This window comes from Bos javanicus, chromosome 22 (genome assembly GCF_032452875.1).
Source record: "Bos javanicus breed banteng chromosome 22, ARS-OSU_banteng_1.0, whole genome shotgun sequence".
Taxonomy (NCBI): domain Eukaryota; kingdom Metazoa; phylum Chordata; class Mammalia; order Artiodactyla; family Bovidae; genus Bos; species Bos javanicus.
In genome coordinates, this window is record NC_083889.1 from 49595244 (window position 1) to 49608757 (window position 13514).

Below are 13514 nucleotides of genomic sequence, written 5' to 3' on the forward strand. Positions count from 1 at the left end.
GGAATGAAAAATAGAGCTACCAAGGCCCTGCCAGCTGCTGCTTCTGACCTACAGGAGACTATCCAATACTCATCAGTCAACATGTATCAAAATGCATGAGGTGGGCTGGCAATCTGTCATTCACTTTAGCCCCTCCAGATTTGCCTGTGAAATCAGCAATGAGACTCAGAGGAGAGGAATAACGGGTCTTTAATTTAGCTAATATCTCCCGTACTCTTTGGCACAGAGGGGAGAGTGTTCTGGCACTACTGAACACTAGCACCATGCGACTGGAGACGAGACTCGAAATATCTGAGTGGAAAAACAGTCACTCAAGGAGTTATCTTGAGGAGAAAAAAACAAATCAATTGCTCTGTACCAACTGCTCCGAGAAAAGTAACATGCAATCAATTTGACAACTAATCATAGTGAAACCAGAATTATCTGATAATACCAGCTCAATGACCTAAAAATTTTAAGACCTTACATACTACACAAATCCTAATAGAAAGAAGAGTGTTTATTGATTAAATCTAGGTCTAAAATCTACTTAATAGTTCACTCTTAAAACTAAAAAAGTGTACATTTTCAACTAAGAATCTTAGTTTTATTACGTGAATCTCAAGGTGGTATAGTTCTCTAATATATAGGGATTTTAAATGACCTAATAATGTCCAGAAACTATAAAACATTTTTTAATATTTCTTTTAAAATGTTCTGTTGTTTCTTGAGACTATTATAAACAATAATTCCAAAGATAAAACAACTGCATGGGTTGATGATTTTATGTGAATTACAAACCAGAGCAATGGGGTGTCTCGACTGGGTTTGAGTCTTCTCTGTATAGTAAATCCAATTTTTTAAAAAAAGTACTAGGCACAGGCACTGTCCATGGTGCTAGGGTCATGGAGAGAGAAGACATAGTCCCTGGCACTCAAAGATGACAAATACTGTGCTCTGGTTTTCAAACTGTCACCCCTGGACTTTCAGTGGTTTCACAGGGTACCCACTAGATAGGGGCATGGACATTGTCAAGATTCCTCTTACTTTCCCTTTCAACAATTGAGTAGTTCTATTTTATCTGTTTCATTTATTGGACTTCCTTATAGAAATTAGCTTGAAGAAAGGATTCTTCCATACACAAATATAAATAATACAGTTTACAAACCTCTGGTGTAGTGGAAAAATAAGGGCAGTCAGAATCTACTGGGATACATGCTGGGAGCCACTGGTGACAAGGCTCCACATGCTCTCATCAGTGAGTGTATCATTTTACTCCCATGTCAAAGTGAAGCACAGGGCTTTGGAAGGAGGCAGGCAGGGCAGGACAGTCAAGATTAGAGGTACCATGGAACATACAAATTAACTGCTTTCTCTGTACTCTGTTATAACTTCCATTTTAAACTTTCTCAAATGTATAGCACGCAATTGGAAAAGTAAAACAGATGTTTTCAAATTTTAAGTAAAACAACAACCACCATCCATAAAGTAGTCTTATCACAGAAAGTTTCCAACCAATATAGAAGTATCCCAAGATTTATTTTCTCTCTGTTCTACCTAGAATATAACCACAAAGAAAAGCCGGGGCTTCCCACAAAGGTCTTCTGACCCCATCAGAGCCTTGCTGAACTGAAGAGGAAGAGAAGCCTAGTATCGCCTTGATTTCTCCCTACTTTTCAAGGGGAAAAGCACTGCCACAGTGGCTCATGCTTAAGGGCCTCACTGCTCTGTCAAGACACACGGTCTATTGCATGTCAGCCTCTTTATGTGGCTTCTCCTCCAACCCAAGGCAAAAAGGAATGATGGAGTCAGTATAACTTTTCCTTTTGTCCAGAAGATGCTCTTCCTCTTACAGGGCCAGGCTGAAAATGAGGGCTGGCGCTACCCTCAGACAGAACAATGTTAGCCTATTTCCTTGGGAACCCTCTCTCACACAAGCAGCAAAGTAGAGTCCAAGGCTTCCTGCATTCAAGAGCAGGGTCTCTTTGCTGAATTTGCTCTGTTCTAGGTTTCTCCTTTGTGTTTTCTCTGGCACTGAATAGACAGATGCATCCTCTTCTTTCCCTGAGCTGGTGGTAGCCAAGACTGAGGGGGAAATAGGCAAAGGATACAAAAGAGGTCCCTTGTGACTTCAGGGAAAACTGGGATGTGAAGGAAAACCCTCAGCCAAATAAGAGTAGGTTACTTCATCTTATTTTTCCTCCTCTGTACATCTATCTTCTCTGAAGTCTAGAGATGCCCATGATCCAGGACATACCATCTGAATACAGTCTCAACCTCGCGAGAGCTTCTAGCAACTTTTACCTGATCTGCTTGCCTTCCCTCATATCATACAAGGAAAAGAAGACGTCAGTGTCTTCCCCAATGGTGTTGTAGGTGAGGCTCTTCAGGCTGAGGAAGAAGTGATGTGGAACTGGTATCCGACAGCTTTCCCCATGGCGTGGGCGCGCAGTATCCACCTGACAAGGAGGGCAAAAGACAGTGACTTCTATTTTATTGTATTGACCCTAAATGAAATGATTAACTCTCCTCATATTGCTGAAGGGGATCATGTAAGAGAAAGAGAGATTAGAGGTGTTGCCTCTGCTACTAGCAGGTGTTGCGTTAATATGCTTGGTTTGAGGTAGGCAAATACACAGCTGGGAAAAGTAAACAGAGTGAAGGAGACATGGGAACAATAATTCCAGTTGATGAGTGAACTCAAAATCTCCACCAGGCAACATACACCTAAATTCTCCAGAGAACCATTTTCAAAGTCACTTCTTGGAGATGCTGTCACGATCCTGACGTACTTGGTTTACACTGTTAGATAGCAATAGTTACTGTTCTAAATACCATTTTTATTTTCTCAGACTGATTCATTTTAGTGTCTCTGTCTATTTCACTTCAATTGTGCTTGTGTAAATTTGCACAGAGGAGTGGAGACTAGCCAAGTTTGCTAGGAGATCAGAGTTCCTTCAGTTCAGTTCAGTCGCTCAGTCGTGTCCGACTCTTCACGACCCCATGAACCGCAGCACGCCAGGCCTCCCTGTCCATCACCAACTCCCAGAGTTCACCGAGACTCACGTCCATCGAGTCGGTGATGCCATCCAGCCATCTCATCCTCTGTCGTCCCCTTCTCCTCCTGCCCCCAATCCCTCCCAGCATCAGAGTCTTTTCCAATGAGTCAACTCTTCGCATAGGTCACAGTAAAGCAGTCAGTGGTTAAAAAAAAAAAAAGAAGTCAACAATTTCCTGGTGCATACCTATTTTACAACTGCTTAAAAGAAAGAATTCAGGGAAAAGACTAGGAGGCCTGTCTTAAGTTGCTTACCTGAGATGTGCTTTGCTGTACACTCTGCCGGCTAGATAAATGCTATGGAAAGAAAGAAAAAGATCAACTGGGAAAGAAACTAACTTCTGTTGCCATTTTAATTTTTTAATTGAATAATAATTGCTTTACGGAATTTTGCTGTTTTCTGTCAAACATCAACAAGAATAAGCCATAGGTACACCCATGTCCCCTCCCTCCCATCTACCTCCCCATCCCACCCTTCTAGATTGTCATGAGCCCCTGCTTGAGTTCCCTGAGTCATACAGCAACTAACTTTTTATTTTTTTATTTTATTTTATTTTTAAACTTTACAATATTGTATTGGTTTTGCCAAATATCGAAATGAATCCGCCACAGGTATACATGTGTTTCCCATCCTGAACCCTCCTCCCTCCTCCCTCCCCATACCATCCCTCTGGGTCGTCCCAGTGCACCAGCCCCAAGCATCCAGTATCATGCATTGAACCTGGACTGGCGACTCGTTTCATATATGATATTATACGTATTTCAATGCTGTTCTCCCAAATCATCCCACCCTCTCCCTCTCCCACAGAGTCCATAAGACTGTTCTATACATCAGTGTCTCTTTTGCTATCTCGTACACAGGGTTATTGTTACCATCTTTTTAAATTCCATATATATGCGTTAGTATACTGTATTGGTGTTTTTCTTTCTGGCTTACTTCACTCTGCATAATAGGCTCCAGTTTCATCCATCTCATTAGAATTGATTCAAATGTATTCTTTTTAATGGCTGAGTAATACTCCATTGTGTATATGTACCACAGCTTTCTTATCCATTCATCTGTTGATGGGCATCTAGGTTGCTTCCATGTCCTGGCTATTATAAACAGTGCTGCGATGAACATTGGGGTACATGTGTCTCTTTCAATTCTGGTTTCCTCAGTGTGTATGCCCAGCAGTGGGATTGCTGGATCATAAGGCAGTTCTATTTCCAGTTTTTTAAGGAATCTCCACACTGCAACTAACTTTTTAAAGCATCTTCTATATGCTAGGCATTCTGATGCATATTTTACATATATGATCTCATTTAATTATAATAACCTTGTTAGACAAATGTTGTTTGTATTTGACAGAGGCAACTAAGGCTTAGTATAAGGAAGTGAGATGCTGAAGATTCCACACAGCAGGAAGGTGGCAAGTCTAGATTCAAACCCAGGCCTTTCTAGCTTAGAGTATCAGCCAAGTCACAAGAGGGTGCTTGATACTGGAGTTTTGCTTTACCACTGTCCTCTCCACACACTGTACCACATCCTGCACTGTGTGACACAGCTTCCTTGGGCTCTCCACTGGAGGAGGCAGAGCCTTTAACCCCAAGTGGCTCCTTTCCAAACATCTCTTCATGCTGCTCCTTTGCGGATGGCTAAAGTCAGCAGAAGCAGATTCCAATCCCAGCTACAAGCACTTGCTTGTGAAACTTCAGACAAATTGCTTATGCTCTCCAAGGGACATTCCCCTCGACTATAAAAATGAAATAAAAGCTTTCACTGTCCTCCTCACAAGGCTACTGTGAGGTTCAAATGACATAATGGGAAGCAGCATGACACAGCAGTTAGGGACCTAAGTGCAAGAGTCAGAACTCCTGGTTAAATCCTGACTCACACTTTGCTCATCTGTAAAGTAAGGATGACATTTTGTGCTGAACCTCACAGGGTCTTGTGCAGATTAACCCAGCACAGTACACACTGTAAATGGCTGATCACTGTTATGGTCATTAGTATTCTTCTTATTATTGGTAGTGTTCTTTATAATTAGTTATTATAGAAAAGTCTGTCACATTCAGAAGTAAACCCTGAATGCCAGGAAGAATGGTAAGTTCGCCATTCTTCAGGTCCCTGGTCTTGGCAGACTCAGCAATGAGAGTTTCTATCCTGCTTCCTTCTGGCCCCCAGAGGCAGTGAGATAGCACTGCTTAGGTGGACTGTTTCATATCACATGGGTAAGAAGAACAGCTGCTGATTAGAATGGTTTTGTTCTTTTATCAAATATATTTAACCCTGAATAAAACTGAAGTACAATTAAATATTAAGTGCATCTCACTAGCTGTAGTAGTTATTAAATATTCATGTACATTATTAGCTATAGTAGCTAATTATTATCGACTATTAATGTTCATCCATGGGAATACATGTTCCCATGATACATATTAAGTATAATTAAAACAGGTCTCCACCAGCTGGGGAGGTCAGCACACAGAATGCCTATGTACAAAAGAATACCCCATATATAAAATAGGTCACAAAAAAGCTTTAAGAAAATCATGCTTTCAAAAAAAAAAAAAAAGCAAGCTTTCTATGGTTTACTGACCCATATCCCACTGGGAAGGAAGTTACTGGCCTGAAACTCTTTCCACTGCTTTATTTTATTTTTAGGGGCTACATTAAGTCATTCTTCTCAAGTGAATTTACTGACTAGCTCTTAAAAGTGACTACCAATTCATATTCACTTACAACTATATATGGGAGTTCACAGCTAATTTCAGTGTAACTCATCCCGGCTGACAGTAACAGACATCATTCTAGACTTCTGAGGTATCAAATCTGGGAAGAACTCTTCAACCAAGTCTGAAAGCACACCCACGGGTGGCCAGAGAATGGCATCAGAACTGGCATTCTGGAATGTCTTTCATTGCACCGTAAGGAAAAACCACTACCCTGCTGTCAGGAAGCGGTCAGCTGGCCAGCTAGTACTTCCCTCTTCAGAACCATCATCACCTGTATTAGAGCTCTAACGTATTATGTTCCCATGTTTACTGCCCAACTCCGGATTTTGCCCTACCAGTGCACGAAGTACCTATCTTTATCATCTTTATATCCTAAGGGCAATATACATACAAAACACACATTAATTAAGTAATGTATGGACTACACTATTGCCTCTGCCAAATTTTACCCCACAGAGAAGTCGTTTTTAGCCCTTTGGAGTCTCTGGTACATTAGTTCATAAAGGTCTAACGACATGGTGGGGGAGGGGAGTGCAGCTTGAGGCATTCTATTCAGTTGAGTAACACAATTAATTGCCTGCTATATACACTGGGAATTGTGTTAGATACTGTGGGTCTCACAAGGAAATGTAAGACATATATATCTGGTCAAGATCACCAACGAAATGATGCTTGATGGTTATAATAAATAATCTAATCAATTGATTTAAATCTAGAAATGGAAATATAAACATTGATCTTTCAAAAAAACATTAACTGATTAAAAGTTAAATAGCTCTAAAGGCTTGCAATAAAAAAATCAGTCCTCCATTCACCCAATCCCATTCCCCAGAGATAAGCAATTTCCAGTCTTTATTGTGTTTTTTTCTACCATTTATCATATATTTCAAAATGTCATATTCATACTGCTCTTTTTAAAATCCAGTCTTAGATTTATCTACTGGCTTCTTATGGTAGTTGAAGATTTTAACACTTGTTTACATCTATTTCCTTTCATCCATCTTCCCAGTAGCTCACAAATATGGTTAAAACTTGTTTATAGTATTATAACTTTTATATATAGTTCACTTCTGAGCCAAGGAATGTACTTCAATTAAATTTTCTTTCTTCTACTACTTTATGATTTTGTACTGGATTTATTTAAATTACAGGGTCTTTTCTACAACCACCCCCCTGCCCACAGCTCTATAAACACCTTTCAGCAGCAGATCCCACCTGGCTGTCCTCCTGCTTTATCATGGACCAGTTACTCTCTAGGTCTATCACACAACTGTCATCCTGCACCTTCCACTGATGTGAACCTAAGAATTCTTCGCCCCTCCGCCCCTCCTGTTTGAGTTAGAATCTCTTTCTTGGATGGGACATTTAAGCATCTTTTCATTTACTTCTTCATGTCAAATAAATAACTTATTTCTCTGTTGTTTCCTGAAAAGGGATCAAAGAAAAAGGTTTGAGATTTTGAGCAACCAAAGTTTTCTTTAGGCTACTTCCCTACTTGATGGATAGTGTGGCTGAGTAAATACAGAATTCTAGGTTAAATTTTATCTTCCCTCAGAATTTTAAAGGCAATTTCTCATTATTTTCTAGTTTTCAATATTGCTATTAAGAAGACAAATGCTATTCTTACAACAAATCCTTTAGCAGGTGACCTATTTTTCTCTCCAGAAACTTTCAGCTTTAGTGAGCTGAAATGTCACTATTAAGTGATAAATATTTAGGCTTTTTTGAGTACTCCTATCTAAAAGTTCTGGGAAATGTTTTCTAGCTTTATTGATATATAATTGGCATAAACATTGTATGAGCTTAAAGCATACAATGTGGTGATTTGATACTGTATATATGGCAAAGTGAATACCACAACAAGATTAGTTAACACCTCCTTCATCTAACATTTACCTTTGTGTTGTTGTTACTATGGTGAGAACAATTAGATCTACTCCTTGGGTAATTTTCAAGTACATAATGCATTATTGTTAACTACAATCACCATGCTTTAGATCCTCAGAAATCAATGCTCTCGTAACTGGAAGCTTGTACCCTTCAACAAAACCTCCTCATTTCTCCCATTCCCCAGCCCTTGGCAACCACCAATCTACTGTTCGTATGAATTCAGCTTTTTTAAAATTCTGTATACAAGTGAGATCATAAAGTATTTGCCATTCTCTGACTTACTGCACCTAACAACATGGTGTTCTCAAGGTTCATCCAAGATGCAAATGGGAGGATTTCCTTCTTTATTATGACTGAATAATAATTCCACTGTATGTACACACCACCTTTTTCTTACCCTCTCATCCATCAATGAAGACACAAGTTTTTCCCATGTGTTGGCTACTATGAATAATGCTTTAATAAACATGGAAGTAAAGCTATTTCTTTGAGATCCTGATTTCAGTTCCTTTGGCCCTATCACCAGAAGTGGGTTGCTGGATCATACAGCAGTTCTACTTTCTATATTTTGAGGAACTTTCATTCTATTTTCCACAGTGGTTATAGTTATTTTTATGTTTTCTATCTTTTATTCATATTAGAGTTATATATCACCATATTGCAGTATTGGAGTATTCTGAATTTGACTATATACTTATCTTTACCATTGCATTTTACATCATCATATGTTTTTATGCTACTAGTTAGCATCCTTTCATTTCAGCCTGAAGAACTTTCAGCATTATCTTGTAAGGCAGGTCTAGGAGTGAAGAACTCCTGTAGCGTTTCTGTGTCTGGGAAAATCTTCCTAACTCCTCTGTTTCTTAAGGACAACTTTGCTGGGACAACCAGCATATTGGGACAACCAAATATTCTTGGTTGGCAGCTTGTTTCTTCCAGCACTTTGCATCATCCTACTCTCCTGGCCTGCAAAGTTTCTGCTGAGAAATATGCTGTTAGTCTAATAAGGGTTTTCTTATAAGTGACAAATTTCTTTTTTTCTTACTACTTTCAAGATTCTCTGTCTCCTTCACTCTCCACATCTAATTGATCATCAAAATTCATCTGCATTCTCCATGGTATTTCTTCTCCATTCCTACTGCTGCCTAGCCATTATTTCTTGTCTGAATCATTTCTGTGGTCTCTTTCCTCCCTCATTCCAGTCTTCTGCATTTTATACTCTCTCAGCATTTAAAACCCACATCCAATCACATCACTCCATGGTTCTATCAGAGTAATAGTTCTATCAATTTGGGGCTTACAAAGGCTTGCATGATCTGGCTGATGTCTCTTTCTTGGTTTTATCTCACAATTACTAACACGTACTTATATGTCAAAGGTACCAAGTATCTTACAGTTTGCTGGAATTACTACCTCCCTATGCTCTGTGCCATTTTGGGATGTCTTTTCTTTTGGCTTGTCTTTCTGTTGAAGCCTTGCTCATCCCTCAAGACTCATCTTAAGTATCACTTGCCTGGAAGCTTTAATTGGAAGTTTTCATAGATTTTTCCCAGTCCCAGGATATCAGTCACTCCCTCTAACAGCAGGAGTGTATATCTTAATTATTACATGCAGCTCATAAACATTCTTGTTTGTGGTCTATCTGATCCCACTAGAGTAATTTTTAAACATGGGGACCATGCATGGGTTTCAGAGGCAATTATCAATTCCCTAAAATTGAGTGTAGAATTTTGTATGCAAAATCATACTTGTATTGTCCTGGGAAGAAATATTATCTGATCCTCCATAACCTAGAAAGAGCAACCAATATCCTAGATGGTGATATTCTTAAGAAAAAGAATGTCATGATCATCTTTAATTTCACACCTATCACTCTGTGACAACTGAACACAAATGCTTTTGTATTCTTATAAATATACATAAGCAAATATACAGAAGCAATTGATATGTTATTTGTATATTTTATTTAGGCAAATTTTCTGTGGTCCTTGACCAAGCAACATACTTTGCATCCTCTGCGCTCCCTTAAAAATATTACATTTTCTTAACAGAAATTTGTAATGTTTTCTAAAACTTGTAATTCTCGCCAATATAGTCTCACCTCAAATATATTCTCCTCAAAGTGAGGCTTGACCCAGTCCCTTAGTCTAAGCTTAATAATCACCTGAGATTTCTTATGTTTATTTGTTTTACTTTAAAATTTCATACCTTTGTTTTAGTTACTTCTTCTCACTCAGCCTGCAAAATGTCACCCACCCTGGTCATCAATCAATTCAATATACTTTTATAATAACCAACAGATAGTTAAAGATTTATCTTAGAAGTATTGGTACACTGATAAACAACATCCTACTGTATAACACAGGGAACTATATTCAATACCTTATAATAACCTATAATGGAAAAGAATCTGAAAAAGAATACACATACACACATAAAACTGAATCACTTTGCTATACACCAGAAACACACACAACAATGTATATCAACTATAACTCAATAAAAAAAATTTTAAAGGAATGCTGGTACTTTATTTCCAGGGTTAATCACTATATTAACTAATAACTGGCTCTTTTCAGCTTCAGTATCTTCTCTTTTATAGTAACTTCTTCATGCTGAAGGAGCTCTCTTCACCAGCAACACCAACTGAGAAATGACCCCTAGACATTACAGTAAGCCCAACAGCCCTACACAGTAATTCCCTTTAGAGATTGAGTATGATAGGTACTGTCCTGATAAGGAAGATCCCCTTAAATACACTTGAAACAAAGGTGAATGATTTTAGCAATATTGTTTCATAATGTAATTAGAGATAATAAGAGAGAAAAAAATTAAGTGTGCAGGAACAAACTACCCTGTGTAATATTTCTTACCATTTTATAGAGGTCTGAGACACTGATCTGGTCTGAGTCCACCACTTCAAAGTCCTTTCGAGGCACCAGATCCAGGCCCAAATGCCTAGGAAAGAGAAAGACCACGTTCAGCATGCCGTGTCCTCAGATTACTCACCTCTCTTTATATGCCTGGAAGCCTATGCCAGCCATGACCTTGTGGACAGAGGTTCAGATGCTGCCTTAGCAGGAACATGCCTTTATCCAGCTTAACTGTGACTCACAAAGAGTCAGACATGAACAACAATGTTCACCTTTAGATAAATAAATGAGGCTAGGAATATTAAGACTGTGACAATTTTAGTCATCAAGCAGTTCTCCCTGTAATGCTAAAAAAGGATTCATTCAGTATCACATTTGTTAATAGATTGCTTGAGTTCATTATGGATGGATTTTCTTTTCTCATATCATTAATAAGTCTCATTTATTTTTCTATTTCCCCCTATCCTACAAGTATGAACAAGGCTCAATCATTACTTTCACTAGGATAACAAAAATTATTTAATGTCCAAGTAGATATGGAATTCAAAGTTAAATACAAAAATAAGCTCCTGGGAATTCCAGGAGGTCCAAAATTCTGTACTTTCAGTGCTGAGGGCACAGGTTCAATTCCTGGTTAGGGAATTGAGATCCTGCAAGGCATGTGGTATGGCCACAAAAAAAGGAAAACAATTACTCCTAAAAGTATTAAACTCAAAGAAATGCATGTTTTGGTTGCGTTTTATCTCATTTTTAACTTAATTAATATTGACATTGGGTTATAGTAAAGACTTCACCACACATTAGCCAATATCTTAAGACATTTTAGATGGAAGTTTAACCAGGGAGCACTACTACTGAAGAAAACAAAACTTCAAAGATCTGGTGTAACTTGGGCAGAAGGAACAAGTGATGATGATTAATGGTTGGTTAGGAGGCAATATAGGACACTGGAAATAAGTCTGTACAGGAAGAGCTCTTAGGTTCAAATATGGTACATAATTTCTTTCCAATACATATTAGGTCCTTTCCACTCTCTAGAACAACAGCTCTAAATCTGGAGGCCAATGAATTAGGGGGTTGTGGAACCCTGCAACTACTTATACAAGCATGTGCATGTGTTCATGTATTCATTTTCTCCAAGCAGAGGGCCTATAACTCTCATCAGGGTTTCAGAGATGCTCTGTAATCACCCTACTCTAAAACAAGTGTTATGAATTACTGCACCCAGCAAAGTACTCCATAGATGATGGAAGGAGAAGTGTGTGTATGTATGTGTGTATATATATATATATATTTCTCTTCACCTAGATTATGAACTATGTTTAGAATGTTAACATATGCTAACAAATTCTCTAGGCTCTTTCTGTGCATAAAACTCTCACTGAGAAATAAACCTTTACTACATTACACTGAAATCTAAAACTCTTCTTTGAAATAAGCCATGTATACATCCAAAACGCAAAAGTACTTTATTATAATTTATACCTTATTTTATAGGAAAAGGTTTTTATTTTTTTATATTTTATATCAAGAAGTTCAAGAAATTGTAATAAGAAATAAGACTGATAAAATACAAATGGGAACTAAAACCTACATGAAGAAGCCATAAGTAAATACACTAATCACACAGACGAGTATGATTACTATGATCAAAAATTAAAATTTAGATGTATAGTTTTTGGCAGGCAAGAAAAAAGAAAACTATTTTCCTATTAAAGGATAAAAATCTTTTATTTTTCTGTTATCTACTACTATAATTTGTTTTATTCTACAATAGAGAAATGTGAGTTTTTAAAGAGGAAACATTTTTTTGGTACTAAATGCTAAAAAAAAAAAATATCCAGTTTTTCATGATGAGAAAATCAGTAATACGCTATTGGCCTTAACTACAATAGTTCATAGTTTAAAGGTAAAACCACACCATCAAATATGATTCCTGAAGTTAACGCTCTTAAATCTGTAAGAGATTTTATTTCCTGTCTTCATTCATCAAAGAGGTACTCCATTCAATCAGCTCTTATTAATTATTCTTAATTTCTCTGAAATAATTTCAGGCCTCTGGCTTCTAATACTTACAGCATGTAAAGGCAGTAGTGTCATGGAGAGCAAGATATAGTTGAAGCCCATCCTTTCTCTCTCTCTCATCTTAAAAAGCAATTTATAATTTAAAGATAATGAAGTTATGATATCAAATATTCAGGATACTTTTACATGCATATGGAAAAACAGTGGAAAGATCACAAAAATGATAATAGAATTTGTATAAGAAAGTGAAATTAGACAATTTATCAACCTAAAACATTTTACAAATTTTCTGTAGTCATGCTGTGAAAACTTCTTTAAATACAAAAATAAAGATTTTATGCATATTCTTTAACCACTGGTAGTCACAAAATACAGGAGGTAGTCTCAATATTACAATAACTTAACAAAAAGAAAGACTGTACAAATAATCCAATCAAAACAGATGTTTTCATTACAATAACTTAAGAAAAAATCCACATGGATCTAAGTCAGTAAGGCCATGAGAATACGTGCCCAGTGGTAGTGCACCACATGCAGTCTCCAGGAGCTTGTCTAGAGGCATCCATGAAAACTCTACCTTAGCACTGTGAAAACCTTAGCTGGCTTGTCCATTCAATTATTCACCCATATATCCATCAACTCACACCAAAGACACTGGCTGAGGATCTACCATGTACCATAAAATGGTGTTAGATACAGGAAATAAGAGTAGTTTTGAGCCAAGCAAATGTTCATATTGAGCATGTTAATTCTCCCCTAAGAGCAAAGTGCTTTCCCTCTCCTAGAAGTCGCTAGAACATAGTACCGTTGTTTCCTGTTTCCTTACCTTGCTGCTGCTGCTAAGTCACTTCAGTCGTGTCCAACTCTGTGTGACCCCATAGACAGCAGCCCACCAGGCTCCCCCATCCCTGGGATTCTCTAGGCAAGAACACTGGAGTGGGTTGCCACTTCCTTCTCCAATGCATGAAAGT

General features: G+C 37.9%; 1 protein-coding gene across 13 annotated transcripts in view; it reads right to left on the reverse strand.

Annotated features, from left to right (window-relative positions):
• Positions 1-13514, reverse strand: part of DOCK3 (dedicator of cytokinesis 3) — a 304579-nt gene that overhangs the window by 156395 nt on the left and 134670 nt on the right. For 12 of the 13 annotated variants that reach the window (XM_061397473.1, XM_061397477.1, XM_061397469.1 and 9 more), the window contains exons 7-9: positions 10519-10603; positions 3293-3334; positions 2284-2438 (exon numbers count right to left, since the gene is read on the reverse strand). In XM_061397473.1, the coding sequence (XP_061253457.1) occupies positions 2284-2438; positions 3293-3334; positions 10519-10603 (282 nt within the window). Of the gene's footprint in view, positions 1-2283; positions 2439-3292; positions 3335-10518; positions 10604-13514 lie in introns of those variants that run through there. The other variant, XM_061397480.1, reaches the window with a different exon arrangement.